This window comes from Molossus molossus, unplaced genomic scaffold (genome assembly GCF_014108415.1).
Source record: "Molossus molossus isolate mMolMol1 unplaced genomic scaffold, mMolMol1.p scaffold_m16_p_13, whole genome shotgun sequence".
NCBI lineage: Eukaryota > Metazoa > Chordata > Mammalia > Chiroptera > Molossidae > Molossus > Molossus molossus.
Window position 1 is genome coordinate 53,807,260 of NW_023425348.1, and position 16,392 is coordinate 53,823,651.

Consider the following 16,392-nt stretch of genomic DNA (forward strand, 5'->3'; position numbering starts at 1 on the left):
CCTCTGGGCGGACACGCGGGGCAGGGGCTTCAGAGGCTCTGGGCACGCCGGCGTTCTCGAGGAGAGCAAGGAGGGCCCTGGTCCTTGACTTGGGTTTAGCATATACATCGAATGTTAGAACTGAAGACGCTGGGAGCTGAGGAGGGCTGGGGAGTGGGCAGGGTGAGGGTGGGGACACAGTGAAGGGCAGAGGCAGCCGAGGGCCATAGAGCAGGTGGGGACACCAGAACCGCTGAGAGAGGCTGTTCACCGTCTTGTGTTGACAACCTGCGGCCCAGGAGGATGAAGCCGCTCCCCGCCCCCTTGGGCTGTGGCTCGGCCTGGAGCTGGTGTCCTCACAGCCCCACACCCTGCCAGCGTTCTGGCAGGACGGTGTGTTTGCCAGGTGGACGCGTGGGCAGGGAAGGAGTGGTGTGTCAGCTGTGGCAGAGCGAGCTGGCTTACTCTGGTGCCCAGGGGTAGCACGAGGTGCAGCGGGTTCTGTGGACAGACAGATCTTGGCCCATCACAAGGAAATGCTTTCTAACAGTGGCAGCAGATCATACTTTGCTCACTGTGTGTTTATGTGCCTGACACCGGCCTAGCCCAGAGTAGACGCTTGACACATTTTTTTGAATAATGTTTGAATGCTAATGTGTTATTCAGAAATGTAGTGAGCTCTCTATCATTGGAGGTATTCAAGAAAGGCTGCCTTCATGAGAGGGTTGGGGTGTGTCATCTTTAAAGTCCTTTCTAGCCAGGAGACCTCATGGCTCTATAATTCAGATAACAGTTATGCTAAGCTTTTACTGTTGTGACACGTGTGGAACTTCAGACAGCGTTGAGAGGGAAAGACAGATGTGTGTAAACACACACACACACACACACACACACACACACACATAGCTGCTGTTCTCACTGTTGTGGGCTGAGCCTCGGTTGTATAGAATGGACACTAGGTATGGGCTTATGGTAGGCAGAATTTCTGAAATGGCCCCCCAACGATGCCCCTCCCTAATCTCCAGACCCTTTGACTATCATGAGACATCACTCCTGGGATTATGCGGTGGTATATGGCACCGTGGGCCTGAGGACAGGGAGGTTACCAGGTGGGCCTCACCTAATCCCATGAGCCCTTCAAGCAGGGAGCTTTCCCAGGCTGGTCGTACAGGAGGATGTCAGAGAGGTTCGGAGCGCCAGAGCCTGGTGTCATGCCTGGCTTTGAAGATGGAGGGGTCTGTGTGCAAGGATGAGTGACACCTGCCTAGGAGCCAGCAAGGACCCAGAGACCTCAGTCTGGCCCCATGGAACTGGATCCTGCCAGCACCCTAAATGAGCTGAGGAGTGGATTTTCTCCCAGAGTCTCCAGATACGAGCTCGGTGTGGCCAACATCTTGATTTCAGCCTTCGATACCCTGAGCAGAGTCCAGCGATGCCCACCCAGACCTCTCACCTGCAGACCTGTGAGCCAGGACACGGGCGTTGTTGAAGTCATCTGACTGTGGCAATGTGTCATGCAGCAAGAGAAAATGCACACAGGGCCCTCTCCTTGGGCTCCATTTAGCTTTCCCAGTGATCTGAGATCCAAGCTTAGTGGTTAGCGCTGGTTATTCCAAGCCCTTGCCTAAGGTGAGTCTGTCCGAGGAGTTGGCCCATCTGGTGTTAAACCTTGTGTCTGCAAAGTCTGAGCTCCAGCCCATGGATGTTCACATGTGACATCTGGGACTCACCTGAGACCAAGGCTGGAGCCATAATAATGTCTTCAAGAAGAAGAATTCTTTGGACACTAGCAGGTGGATACTGGCTTTGTCTCAGGGCAGGAGAATGTGGACATTTCTAGGACAAGCCTGGTGGTGTGATGGCTTAGTCAGCCTTCCAGCTTCCTGACTGTCGGGGGCTTTTTTACTGTTCTTACCTGTTGCTCACCTTACACGTCACCTTGCTTCTCCTAGGAGGGGCCAGCCATCAGGCGGCACTGGCTGAGGCGTATGTGGAAGTTGGCGTAGAGATTAAAAACAGTGACCTGGCAAGCATGTGAGTGACACAGAAGCCAGCCTCATGGGACCTGAGGGAGCCCGTCAGAATGTGAGAGGGAGCCTGAAGTATGGCTCTTCCTCTAAATGTGAATATCCAAACAATGCCAAAGTGAGAACCTCATTACTCAGGGTGATGACGGACCGACATGAGTTGGCATCTTCCTTGGCTCAGCTCTGTGTGATGAATGAATGGCAGGCTGGGGAAGGCTGGTCCCAAGACTCCTGGAGTTCGTTCAGGCTGAATTTTCCAAACAACCCAGTGCACCTGTTTGCAAGGCCAAGGCCAGGGCAAAAACAGACTCCTGAAAAGTGGTCACCTCTATTTTCCAGGTGGACACAGCCTTGTTCCCAGGGAGGTAATAAGGACCAGAGAGTCATGACAAGTGGTGGGTATATAAACAGGGGAAGGAACTATGGCTCCTGAAAAACCATCAGTGGGTCTGTGAAGAGATCTGGCCAAGAGCCAGGAAGAAGGCAGCTGCTTCCTGTGAGCCATGAGCCTTGTGGAGATTAACCGATTTCTCCACACCCTACAGGTGTCACTGGTGCCTAGCAAAGAGGAGGGGTTTGGTGGACTCTGGTGGGTCACGGTTGTCACCGAGTTCTTTGCTGGTGGCTGTAGGCCCTGGCTGTGGTGGATAAATGTCCATAGGCTGTTGGGCCCTCTGGCACAAGGTAGGGGAAGTAGTCCCCTTGTTTCTGGCAGTGGACACCAGGGGTGGCCTTGCTAGGGGGCTGGGTTCCTTTGGAGGCAGAAAGAGACATGGGAGAGCAGAGTGCTCAGGGCCTCACCTCACTGCTGTTGACTCCTTTCTTGGGATCCCAGGACTTGGGGTGTTGTCATTTGAAATGTTACTATTTATTTAGTGAGAAAGGTAAGTATTCACAGATCAGCACTGCAAGTAAGCATGAGTGTGTAGCATCTTAAACCAAGCTTCTTGTGCCCACTTCTCCAAGAGTTTGTGAAGCCATCTTTTGGTGCGAAGGTGACAGGTCCAGAGCGACCTGAAATTGATGCTGATTAATCTGTTTTTCATAACAGAGACACAGGTCTGTGCCTGCCCAGCAGAAGCAGCTAGGAAGGCACGTCAGGCTGAGGACTGAGCATCGGGGGGGGGTGGGGGGGGGCAGGCAGAGCAGGTACCAGGGAGCGGGGAGGCCAAGGGCTAGCTGTCACCTTGCCTTGTGACTTTGAGTAAGCCCTTTCCCATCTCTGGGCCTCTGGCTTTTATTTTATGAAACAAGGAGGTGGGACTGGTCCATCGTCTTGATGTCTTCTGCGCCAATGCTCCAAATTTCTAACTCTGTGAAATAGTGTCACTTCCCTCTGTGAGCCTGCTCATTCCTTCTTGAGGATCTTCATATGCCAGGACTTAGCGTTTGGGTTGTCTGAAGATAGCACACTGGTTGATCTGACATTGTCCTTACCTCTTCTGTCCTCACTGTTAGACCCTCGGGGTGTCTGCCCTCCATCTCCTGAGTCACTGTGTACTCGTACAGTGCGGACAGCCTACGGTCCTTCCTAGTGACCGCAGGCGGCGTCTGGATGGAAGCTCCGTATCTTGTGCCAGGAGATGTGTGAAAGTGGAAGGCGTAAGCAATTAGACCTTCTCAGCGGCAGGGCCGGCATCAGTGATTAATCAGAGCAAAATTCTCCCACCGTGTGTGTAACAAGACTGTATGTCACTGGTGCCAATTAGCTACTGACATCTCCCACTTCTGCTTGTGCTTGGCTTTTAGAAAGAAAAGTTTCAAGATGATTCGGTCCCAGTCGCTGTCTCTGCAAATGCCAGTGCAGCAAGATTGGAAGGGCCCCCCGACAGCTGCTCCAGCCATGCCTCCCGCGGCCCCTGTGCTCCCCGGGGCCACCTCCCAGCCTGTGCCGGCGCCCTACGGCATGCCCGAGTACCAGCGGGTGACCATCAGCGGGGATTACTGTGCCGGGGTAAGGTTCTCCCGCTCCCTTCTCCGTGGGCTCTGTGTGAGGGTTGTAGATGCCCTGTGCAGAGGCCGGGGCACCTTGGGCCGTTGGTTGTGCCCAGTCCTGAAGCCTGGCTGGTGTGTGGGTGTCTGGGAGGTAGCAGGCATAGGAATGGGAGAAGAAGGAGGGTCCTGGCTGAGGTACGGGGGATGGGTGTGTCTAGGGTGCTGTCCATCCCTGTGAGGAGGGCCTGGGGCTATGAGCTGGCACGCAGTGGCCCTAGCCTGTCAGGTCCGTGCTTCTCTGACCCTGTAGTGAGCCCACGGAGGAAAGCTCCCAAATGTTGAATGGATTTAAATTCCTAGTGTTGATTGGTTTGCTGATTCAACTCTTCCCACATGCTAGGCTTAGCATCCTTAGATATAGGCTAGCCCCCCCAACCAGGGAGAGAGGGTCTTTTATTTTTTTGGGTACGTGCCCCTAGGGGGAACCAAACCCAGGACTCTCTGGTCCACAGACCGATGCTCCAACCACTGAGCCAAACCGGCCAGGGCGAGAGAGGGTCTTGATGAGGCAGTGAACAAGCTGATTACACACCGAGTAAGTTAACTCAGTTGCTGAAAATGTGCTTGTTTCACCTGGTGGGACGATGCTTTTTTTTTTTATCCTCACCCGAGGATATTTTTCCATTTTTTGTACAGATAGAGTGGAAGGGAGAGAGAGAGAGAAACATCGACATGAAGGGACACATCGAGTGGCTGCCACCCGCACAACCAACCAGGGCCGGGGACAAACTGCAACCGAAGTACGTGCCCTTAGCGGGAACCGAACCCGGGTCTCTCTGGACCACAGGCCGACGCTCTAACCGCTGAGCCAAACTGGCCAGGGCAGGGACGATGCATTTTTATTTTTTACTCTGGGAAGAGAAATATCACTGAAGTTCGTGCCGGGGTTGAGTTCCATTCTATCTCCCTGTTCCTCAACCTACTACTACTGTGCCTCAGTGGGCCTTGTGATTGTCTTTTGCTTTCCTTTTGACAGCAGTTTTAGAATACATAGTCTACCTGAGAAAGCAAAGTAACTTACGACTCTTCTCACAAATTTCTCCCTAGCGATAACGAAAAATATTGTTTTGGGGGGCAATAGAGAATCCTTGCGTATGGTATAAGATTTAAAAGGTACAAAAATTAGATCTGTTCTCCAGCACCAATCCCCTTTCTCAGAGGCAGCCCTCACTCTGGCCTCTCGTGTGTTCTCACGCAGATGGCCTGTGCACTTACAACTAATTATGTACTCATAGTTTATTTATTTGTACCCAAGAATGGTTTACTATACACTTTACACAACTGAGCCTAGCTTTTTTTCACTTAACATCTTGGAGATGATGCCGTATCATTAGATAAGGAACTTCCTTGTTCTCTTTTACAAATGTGTAGTATTCCACTGTAGATGTGCAGTGTCTTATTTAAGCGCCCCTGGATGGGAATTTTGGTGGGACTGGAAACAATGCAGGTTTGTCTGAGGATGCAGCTTCCTGCCTAGGAGTCCTTGGGGTCCACCCAGCCTCTGGCATGTGGGCAAAGCAGTAGAGGGAGAGTCGAGGTGGGCTGACAGCCAGTTGAATGGGAGGCCTTTGACCTGGGGCATTAACTAGCTTCTGTGGCTGGCACGTCACAGGGCATGGAGCCCCTGATCAGGGCGGTTGGTCCCAGAGAGCTACAAGTCTGTGACAGACAGGCAGGCTGGCTGCGCAGATGTCTTGGCCCCCGGTGGGTGTGCTGTCGGCAAAAGGCTGTGGTGCCTACACGTTGGTTGGTGGCCGCTGGTCCCCTGGGATCCTGAGCACCCTCTCTGATACCGGCAGCTGTGGCCTGAGCCCCTTGCTGTGCTGAGGCCATTGTTCTGCAGACTAGTGTTTGCTTTGTCTGAGGCGTTGTCTGCTCACCTGTCCCTGCTGCTCTCAGAAGCCGTCCACCGGAAGGGCGAAGGTGGATTGACGCACTGTCATGGGGACACCTGGAGTCAGGATAGGAGAACTACTTCCTTAGCCAAAAGCAAGGAGTAAACATTTAGTAAGAGGATGAAACCATGCATGGAAAAGATACTCCAGCTCCCTTCCTCTGAGGATGGAGGGGGTGGAGGAGGGGAGGGAAGGAGGAGGTATTTCAGCTGTGTCTGGGATGATTTATGTATTCTAACCCACAAGAGACTGGAAACAATGATGAAACAATGTTAAACTTGTTGGCTCTGGAAGGAAGATACATAGATGTCTGGCATCTTATCTTTAGTGCTTGTCTGTATGTTTGAAATATTTCAAAACTAAAAATATTTTTTAATTAAAGCAGAGGAGGACCCTTTCGGGCCTCAGCCGCGTCTGTCCCTGCTCTGCTGCACCTCGTTTCCGCTGTTATGACAGTGTAGCAGCTTGTCTTCCCAGCACATCCTTCCCAGACAGACTGAGACTGATGAGCCCCTGGAGGTGGGCGTTTACCGCATTCATCTCTGAACACGAGGCCACTCCAGGACAGCAGGACCCCCTCGGGCTCCGGGGAGCAATCCCATCAGGCCCTGAAGTTTGACTTGTGACTTCTTGGCGAGTGATTCATTCTCGCTGGGTCTCCCTTCTCCCATTTGTAAAATGGGTTGTAGTGAGGACCAAGTGAAGTCTATGGGGAGGGTCTGGCACATGACACGAGTCAGTAAGTGCTTATTGACTGGGTGAATCGGGGTGATTGCCGGATGAATCAGAAGCCTGGGGGTAGCAAAGCAGCAGAGTGCACATGCAGAAGTTTTTATTTTTATTTCCAGAGGACCCTTGTGTTTTCTCAACTGAGAATGATGATACTGACCCTCGTGAGGAACAGGGCTGGCTCAGGCTTTGCCTCTTCACGGGCTGGGTACAGCCTCAGGCTTGCATTTTAATCAGCAGCGCTGGAGGCTGGCTGTGGGTGTCAGGCCTGAGTACCTGCCTCCCTCCCTAACTCTCCTCCTGTGTTGGGTCCTCAAGACCACCTGCTGGTCAGCAATTTGCTGGGAGGACTCCTAGGACTCAGCGCAAAGCTGTACTTTGCCTAGGATTTATTACCGTGAAAGGGTACAGAGCAAAACCAGCCCAGGGGACAGGTCCCCGGGGCGGAGTCTGAAAGAGACCCTCTGCTAGTGGAGTCACCGCAACACAGTTCCTCAGCGTCGTAGGGTTGTGACAACGTGTGAAGTGTCATCTACCATGGAAGCTCGTGAGAGACTCTGTGCCCAAGGTTTTCACTGAGGGGGGCCATACATCTGCGTAGCACACCCCATGTTCCAGACTCCAGAAGGAAAGCAGGTGCTCAGCATAAAGCAGAGTGTGTGCAAACCGTGTAGGCACGACGAGCTGCTCCTGTCAGTCAGGGAGTGGTGGGAATGCCCCCGACACTCAAGTCCCCAGCTGCCAGCCAAGGGCCCGCCTTGCAGCAGATCCTACTAAGGACAGTGGTCTCAGGCCGGCTGCGTGAACTCCTGTCTGCACACCTTCCCCTGCAGATCACGGTGGAGGACTACGAGCAGGCTGCCAAGAGCCTGGCCAAGGCCCTGATGATCCGGGAGAAGTATGCCCGGCTCGCCTACCACCGCTTCCCCAGGACCACGGCCCAGTACCTGGGTCATCCGCGGGCGGACACAGCACCTCCAGCAGAGGGCCTCCCAGGTACGGCGCCTTGGCTGCAGGGGGGTCCTAGGTGGGCACGGCCTAGTAGTTGGTCAGGACTTTTTACCAGCTGGATATATTTTCCCTGGATGGTTTTGTAAGGGCAGAACTTGAGTACTGGTTTCCCCGATACCGAGTTTGCTGGCTTCCCCAAGGTTGATCCCCTGGGCCTCCCCTGCAGAGCTGAGCTGTGGACGTCAGGAGAGAGAAGAAAGTCCGGATCTTGGTCGTTTTCCAGGGAGGCAGGCAGTCTCATGCGGGGTATTTAAAACAACACAACGAGACATTAAATGCTGAATTGGTGGTGGGGTGAGGGTGGGGTAAGGACAGGGGCGTGCTCCGGGCCGGGGGAAGTAGCGTCTGGGGTCAAACCTACCTGTATTCTGATCTAAGCTCTGCCACTTTTTTTGGCAAATATTTCTCCAAACCTCAGTTTCTCAGCCTGTAAAATGGAAACACTAGCAGTACCTACCCCCTGGGCCGGTTGAGAGAATTCCAGGGAGGCATGCACGGGGATGCTTCGTGCCGTTCTGGCGTCTCGTGAGAGTTCAGTCAGTGGTAGCTGTTTATGCTGTGGCTTTGGGGGAGGGGGTCAGGGAGGGCAGGTGGGCTCTGGTGGGCTGTTTGGCCTGTGAATGATCTAGGAGCAGTAGACACTGTAAGTAATATGAATGAGGATAACAGGAAACCTCGATATTGAACGTTGGTGGTGGGGGATCCAGTGAGGGCCTGGGGGTCTGTGCCCATGACCACGGCTGCCCCCTGGATGTGGTGCGTGTCAGCTCTGGCTTCCTTGAAACTTTGAGACCTGGCCTTTGAGTACCTGCTACCACCGGGGGCCCTGGGTAAATCTCAGCTCTTCTGGGCCCATTTCCCTGCCTGACTGAGGGAGGTTGATGCCACCTGCCCAAGGGCAGACAGGAATGACTGTCAAATGTGTACTTGATACAAACCGTAAGCCGAGGGGCCCTGGGCCTGAGTGTGGGGGTGGGAGCTGGGGCTCCGCCCAGGCCTCTGTACTGCCTGCCTCTCAGGGCCACGGGCACACCTGGCACACCGCAGGGACCTCTGGGCAGAGCGGAGCCCCAGCCCCACCCCTCGGCCAGAGACAGACCTTAGCACGAGCCAGGAAAAGTCATTGAGAGTGATGCCCAGTAACTTTTATGTCGGGCTTTACTATTTACAAAACATTCCCACACCCACGGTTGCAGCCCGCGCCGCAGGCTATGGAGGCAGGGGTGGGAATCCTCAGAGGAGCAGCCGGACCAGAGGTGACGTGGTTCGCTCACGTCGCAGCTGGGAAATAGCCAGCAGTTTTCTGCCTCCTGTGGGCTAACTCAACCCTGGCGGTGGGGCAGACAGTTCTGCCGGGGGCATTCCCTGCTCTGCGCTCATCTGCGGAGGGGAGGCTGCAGGGAGCTGTGGGAGGACAGGGACAGTTGTGCCCACTGGGCAGTCCCCGGTGCTGTCTGTTCTCTTATTAGGAGAAGACACAGCTGCTCTTTTTAATATGCTTGGCGGCCCTGACGTGCCCAGGAGGCTTCAGCTCATTTCAGTTAAATGGAAAACATTTGCCAGCCATGTTCCGGGGGCTGTCCGAGGGAGTGAGGGTACAGCAGTGAGCAAAACAAACACACACCACCCAAGACAGCTGAGTGAGATTGTCCACATGGTAGCAGGTGCTAAGGAAACAAACAGCAGGGAAGGTGGTATGAGGTGCCAGGTGGGGGTTGCTGGGGACAGTGGGTTTTATGTAGGATGGCCAGGACACGCCTCGCTGAGAATGCGCCTTCTGAGCCCGCGTGAGCGCATGAGGTCAAGGACACGCTGCCATCACTCTGTCCTGTTTTGCAGACTTCCACCCTCTTCCAGGGCCCCAGGAAGACCCTTACCGTGTAGACGATGCTCCCCCCAACCTGGGGTACCTGGTCCGCATGCAAGGGGGCATCCTCTTCGTGTACGGTAACAAGGAGATGCTGGAGCGCCAGGAGCCCCACAGCCTACCCTACCCCGACCTGGAGACCTACACGGTGGACATGAGCCACGTCCTGGCCCTCATCACTGATGGCCCCACGTAAGCCAGCCCCCCCCCCCCCGTCTCTTCGTGCATGGGTGCTATTTTGTAGGAAAGGGGCTGGGAACAGCCATCGAGGCCACCCCTCTGCTCTGGGTTATCTTGCCCTTAAACCATCCCAGAAAGAGAGTGTTTCCCCTCTACCTGGTGCTTAGCGGGTTTCTGCAACAATCCTCCATCATAAGCTGGCGTATTAGAGTTGGTATTACCTATCCTCATGCACAGGTGTGGGGCAGCTGTAGGCTGGTGGCCACCTGTGCACCTTAGGTCGACAGTCACCCTTCTCCCTGGGCATGAAGACAGCCCTGAACAGTCACCAGCTGAGGGCATTCCTGTGGAAGGCTGTTGGGTTTTCTGTGTTTCTGGAGGGGACAGTGCAGGAGCCTGCGGACTTTGCGCCACGACCCCATGGTGCTTGCGGGCTTGGCTCATGCTAACCCGGCAGACAGTTGTCTTCTGGACTTCGGCCCCTCACTTCTTGCTGAGCACTGAAGCTCATCAGCACTGGGAGCGCAGCAGGACTGGACCCTGAGTGGCTGCGCGGGGTGTCCCTGGGCAGGTTAGGGTCTGGGGGAGGGCGAGGATGCTGGTCACCGCTGAGGAACTTCTGTCTTGCCCTGCCTTTTGGGTGTTACTGGGAATGGGTGTGAGGCCAGTCTCCAAGGGGGGAGAGTGGGCCCAAGGAGGATGGGCAGGTGGCTCTTGCTCCTCACTGACCGGAGGGCAGATAAGATCTGGGGGGGGGGGGCAGCTCCTGGGAAGCTCACCTCAGCCAATGTGAAGAACTCGGAGGGAAGGAGGGTGAGGATGTGCTCAGTGGTTGCCCTGTCTAGGAGGCTGTTCAGGAGCATCCTGTGGGGAGATGGGCTGGGTGAGGTGACCTCTGAAATCCCTGTTGACCCCGAGACACTGCTGTGCTTTTCTCTGGTGCTCACCTTGGCTGACAGATGACCATGCTGTTCCCGGGGCTGCAGTCGCTCTTTATGAAAGTCTGAGTGACTGGATGCTAAAGGAGCTGCTGTTTGTGGGGGCACAAGGAAGCAGGTGGCATGAATTGTGGTTGAAGGCTCCGTGTGGCTGTGGGCACAGGCCTGTGGCCAGGCATCTGGGCGGTTGTGGGCTGGGAGCGGGCCTCAAACAGTGAGCACCTCACCCACCCCTGGTGGCTTTTTTGCAAGCTGGTGGGGGCATCAGTCCTAGTAGAGATTTCTGTCCAAGTAACAGACATCTCCACCGTCCTCGTCTACCCACAATGGAACCTCAGAGTCGAGAGGTCCTTGAGTCTTGGGGTTTGGGGGGAACTGTTTGGTCAGAGGGCGGTTCCTCTGCATGCTAAGGTGGGCAGGTCACGCCTGATGGCTTGACTGTATTGCTGCTCTCCTGGGCAGAAGTTGGACTCCTTTGAAAGAATGAAAGGTGGCTGAGGATAGATGGGAGAAAACAAAAAGGAAGGAGTGCAGGAGGGAGACTTACTGAGCGCTCACTCTGCCCTTCACATGCAAAGACCAGTTTAACCTCCCTCATCTGGGGCATTGCCAGCTCCTTACTGTTGTGGGAAACAGAGGCTCGGGTCAGTTGTCTAAGCACATAGAGCTGGAAGTCAAAGAACCTGTGTCGGTGCCGCCAGCTCCCTGCCCAGTCCCAGCTGCGTCACACTTCATAGAGCACAGGGATGCGGCCACCCAGCTCAGAGGGGTCTGGAAAGCCGGGCCTCCCCCCCCCCCCCCCCCCCGGGTCGGTCCCTGCAGACACTGGAGTCTCCAAGCCGCAGAGCTTGACTTGACAAGACTTCTCAACTATGGTTTTTCTCCTTTTCCAACCTGCAGGAAAACGTATTGTCACCGGCGATTGAACTTTCTGGAATCCAAATTTAGCCTTCATGAGATGTTAAATGAAATGTCTGAGTTCAAAGAGTTGAAGAGTAACCCCCACCGAGACTTCTATAATGTGAGAAAGGTGTGTCCGGACCCCTCCCTGTCGCCCTGCGCTGCCCTGAGCTGGCCGGGGCTGACCCCTGCGTGGCCTTCCTCGGCCAGAGCAGTGATGTGTGTGCAGGAGGAGGCCAGCGTGTTGCCGTCTGTGCGTCAGGCCACGTGCCCCAGACGGTGCTCGGTGCCAGTGCTGTGTCTGTCGGGATGTGCCCTCTTTCTTGGAACAGGCATGACCAGTCACTGGTCACGAGTAGCAGCCAGGTTACTTTTAAGGCAGAGGATGTATTAAATTCATGGAGAGAAAAGGCTAAGACCTCTCTGGACTTGGGAGTTCATGACTTCGCTTTTTGGGGATCGGGTGTGTTGAGAGGGAAGTACGTGCTCCTCCCTGCCCCTCCCCGAGAGTGATGGCAGGGTTTGGTCTGGGCTCAGGTGGTAAATGACCTGTCTCCAGCTTTGCCATTTTCTTCCATTTAACTAGTACACAGCGAGGCAAGGGGGTATTGCTAACGTGCGCATTTGATACTGAAGAAGAGTCACGTCCTGTCCTGTCTACAAGAAGGTCTGTTGTGACAGGAGTGGCTTTCCAGAGGCTGGTACTGAGCTGACTTAGAGAGTAGGGGGTGGCCAGGAAGAGGTGGGGGAGGGGAATGGAGGTGATGGCATTCCAGGCAGCGGTGACAGCGTATGCAAATACTGGGGCAGAGGGGTGTCAGAGGAGAGAGACTGAGTCGTGTGTTGGCACAACCTCAGACAGTGCAGTGTGGCTGGAGCTGGGGTGTGGGGGAGGACGGGTGGGCCGTGGGGGAGGGAGCTGTGTGGGGTCTGGGCCCTGCAGGGCCCCATGCGCTTCTCAGAGGAAGCAGGGAGCCGGCAGGGGCGGTGATGAGCGGGGAGAGCTGGGGGAAGGGTGGGGTTAGGCTGTCTTTGCCTGGAGAAGGAAGGGCCATACCGCAGTCTCAGTAGAGTCATCATCTCCACGGGGACCTCTGTCCCCGAGGGGCCCTCTGCAGGACTGCCCTTCCTGGGTCTGCTCTGCAAGGGGAGGCCCAGGGAGGATGTGGCTCCTCTGGGGAAGCCTGGCTCAGGCTGGCAGACTCAGCAGTGGCGGATGGAAGGCTCCTCTGGGGAGGCCCCGGGGTCATGTCTATTAAGCATCATGGAGTCTGGCATGGACTCCCACTGGATGGGACACGTAAGAAATGAGAGTCCAGCTTCAGCTGTGCGGCTTATGGACGCGGTGGGGATTCCAGGCAGAGGTGAGCGGTGGTATGGAAACACCGCCTGCCTGGCGTTCTCACCTCCAAGCACCGTCTGTTCCTTCCCTTGGGTGCTCAGACAGGTGGGGGCCTCAGGGCCTGTGCCAGCTCCTCTCCGCCCTGCCCAAATGCACCTGCGTGTCTGCACGTGCCCGGCTGGGTGCCCCAGCCCAGTGCAGTCTTGCCCTCTGTGTGAGTGCCGGGCCTGACCGCTCCCTGCCGCCTGGCCCGGAGGTGCCTGAGCCTTCACACTGTGCTGTTGGGTTTTGAATGGCTTCATTTCTCTAGTCTAGTTGCTGTCTTTCTGGACTGATGGCAGGGAGGGCCCTGATGAGTGAGTGATGTGGCCAACACCATGTGCTGGCTGGTATAATGCCCAGAGAGGTTCAGTAGATCAAATGTCTGGTCTGGCATGACTTGGAGATGCCCGGCCAGCATGGACAGCATTCCGGGCTGAGGTCAGCTGCCTCCTCACCCCAGCCCCGGCGGAGTGCCCAGCTGGCCGCAGCAGTAACTGCAGAGTGTGGCGTGGCAGCCAGCGGCTCTCTGGCCTGTGAGGCTGCTGCCGCCCTCCCTCCCCGGGAACCTCCCTTCGGCCCTTTGGGCTCTTGGAAGGGGAGCCAGGATGTCTGCTCTGGCCTCAGGTTATCCCCAGGGCTCTGTTTCTTTGGGGCTTGTTGCTGAAGAGAAGGCTCCGGGGGTTCCGAGAGAGGCCAATGGGGAGAGTGGGATTTTGTGGGGCATTTGGTGGGCCCTCAGGATTGCATGAGGATGTAGATAGCATTAAAACTATTGGAACCTATTATACCTGTTCATTTTTTTTATCCATCCATCCATTGAGTTCACTAATACATTGCACCAGGCTCTGGGGAAGGTGCTGGAGACGTCCATGCATGGTCCCTGTCCTTGAGGAGTTCCCGGTCTAGTGAAGAGTAGACAGGAAAACGCTAGAGCGGATCAGGGACATGTACAGGGAGTGTCTGTGCAGGTTCCCAGGTGGGGTCAGGGAGACTCATCAGCTCTGCTTGCAGGTCAGGACTGGCTTCCAAGGGGAGGAAGTTGTAGGAAGTTTCCAGGTGGATTAAGAAAGAGGAAGGGAGGCCGGGCTGAGGACAGGCACGTGGTGTGGGACACCATGGTGCCCCAGGCCCCTGCAAATGGCGTGGTGTGGCTGGAGCGTACCGCAGGACCACGGTGGGTGAGAGTTAAGGCCTGCAGTGAGCCTGGAATCCCAGGCTAAGGAGCTAGAGCTTAATCTTGAAGACATAAGGTGCACCGATGTTTTGTTAACAGGAGTGGTCAGATCCAATATACAATTTAAAAAGATCTCCTGATGCTGGAAGGAGGTGGATCGGGCAGCAAGAGCAGAGGGAGGGAGACCAGTTCCAAAGTCTAGAGAAGAAATGGGGAGGGGCATCCAGGCCTCCACGGTCCAAAAGGTGCCGAGGCTCTGCACTGCACACGGAGGGGTGGGCGCCCTGATTCTTGCTGCCGCAGGAGGGGGCCTGACTCACTGGTGGGCGCTGTGCTGCAGGTGGACACGCACATCCACGCGGCTGCCTGCATGAATCAGAAGCACTTGCTGCGCTTCATCAAGCACACGTACCAGACGGAGCCTGACAGAATCGTGACCGAGAAGCAGGGCCAGAAGGTCACCCTGCGGCAGGTGTTCGACAGCCTGCACATGGACCCTTACGACCTCACTGTGGATTCGCTGGACGTCCACGCGGTGAGTGGGCGTCCTCCCCGATGCCTCAGGCAGTCCTGGCTGGGGACTCAGCCTCCTGAAAAGAAGCCATGGCTGTGCTTGGAGAGAGGCTAAATGTAAAAGCAGCTCTTTCTCTTCTAGCCATGGAGACTATGAGAGATCATTTGGCCTCAGAGTAACAGGGTTGGAAGCAGCCCTGGGACAGGGGACAAGAATATGTGACTTGGAGTAGAGCAGGGTCCAGTTCTAATTCCACTTCTGTCATTTAGGAGTTGTGTGCCCCTAAGCAGCTCTCTTAGGTTTTTATTGCCTTGCCTGTAAATGGTGACTGCCAGTGCCTATTGACATTGAGAAGTTACTGAGATACTAAATGATGGTGCAGCTACTCTAGCAAACAGCAGGGAGTTTCCTCAAAGAGTTAAAGATTTACCTTATCACCCAGCAATTCCGCTCTGAGGTCTGTGGCACTGAAGGCAGAGACTAAACCGGACACTTGTACATCAGTGCTTACAGCAGCATTCTTCCCCGGGCCCAAGGGGGAGCAACCCAGCCATCTATCAATAGATGAGCGACAAAACAAAACGTGGTATATCCACACCATGGAATCTTTTTTAGCCTTAAAGAGAAATAAAGTACTGACATCTGCCACAATATGAATGACCCTTGAAAACATTATGCTAAGTCAAAAAAGCCATATGCAGAAGGACAAATGGTGTATGATCCCACGTTATGAAGTCCCTAGCCCAGGCCACTCCATCAAGGTGGAAAGAAGAGCGGTTACTAGGGAGTGGAATTTCAGTTTTACAAGATGAAAAGAGTTCTGGGGATAGATGGTGGCGATGGTTGTGCAACAATATGAATGTATTTAATACCACTCAACAGTACACTTAAAACAATTTTGATGGTAAATTTTGTATTATGTCTATTTTACCACGATAAAAAAAAAAAAATTTGTTGAATTAACAAACAAACTACTGAATGAGATGAGGTGGACAAAGTGCCTTATGAAGTCTAAGCAGTAACAGTGTTATTGGTGAAATTGGGGTGTCCTCTTCCTCACGGGGTGCTGGGGGTGGGGTCCTTACTATATCTAGAGAAAAAGAATTCCCTGAGACTCAAAGGGAGGATGAATGTTTTTACTTGTGTGGACTTACATCCCTGGGTTTCCAAAGTCCATTCCAGCCACAGAAGAAGTGTGCTGGGATTTCAGTAGAGCCAGAAGCAAAGCCCGTGTCTGGAGTTTCCATGTTGGAACTGGGTCCAGTCTAGCATCAGACTAGTCACAGTCCATTAGTCCATCATGTGGGGGTCCACGTGGCCGTGGGCCATGCGGGTGAATGCCAGGAAGCAGGAGGCGAGAGCACCCTGCAAACCAGGAGTTAAGCACAACAGGCCAGGAGGAGCGAACTTCTTTGTTCGGGGGAGCAAATATCCCAGATTTCACGCCCTTGCAGTGGCCATGCCCATTCTTGCCAATGACCTGCTCCCAGGTGTAACTGACAGGCAAGCACCTTCCCAACGTGCCCCAGCTTTACTGGACATGTGTCCACCTCTCCCTGTCCAGCCCCTTCCCCCAGTGACCTGCCCAGAATAACCCGGTGGCTCCCTGGGCGGTAAAACTGCAACTTCCTGGCAAAACTGCCCACATGACATGCCCGGAACATTTGTCCTTCCCTGTGCTCCTTTCCTGTTATAATAACTAGGTTAATTACAGCAGTCTCATTAGGACACACTTAGTGGATTGTTCCCTAGTTGAGCATTCTCTGTTCACTCAGCCAGCCTGCCTTTAGCCACAGCAG

At 54.7% G+C, this 16,392-nt stretch overlaps 1 protein-coding gene across 1 annotated transcript in view; it reads left to right on the forward strand.

Annotated features, from left to right (window-relative positions):
• Positions 1-16,392, forward strand: part of AMPD3 (adenosine monophosphate deaminase 3) — a 40,905-nt gene that overhangs the window by 11,674 nt on the left and 12,839 nt on the right. The window contains exons 3-7 of the mRNA XM_036257761.1: positions 3,756-3,960; positions 7,459-7,621; positions 9,476-9,695; positions 11,522-11,651; positions 14,420-14,614. Coding sequence (XP_036113654.1) covers positions 3,756-3,960; positions 7,459-7,621; positions 9,476-9,695; positions 11,522-11,651; positions 14,420-14,614 — 913 coding nt within the window. The remainder of the gene's footprint in view (positions 1-3,755; positions 3,961-7,458; positions 7,622-9,475; positions 9,696-11,521; positions 11,652-14,419; positions 14,615-16,392) is intronic.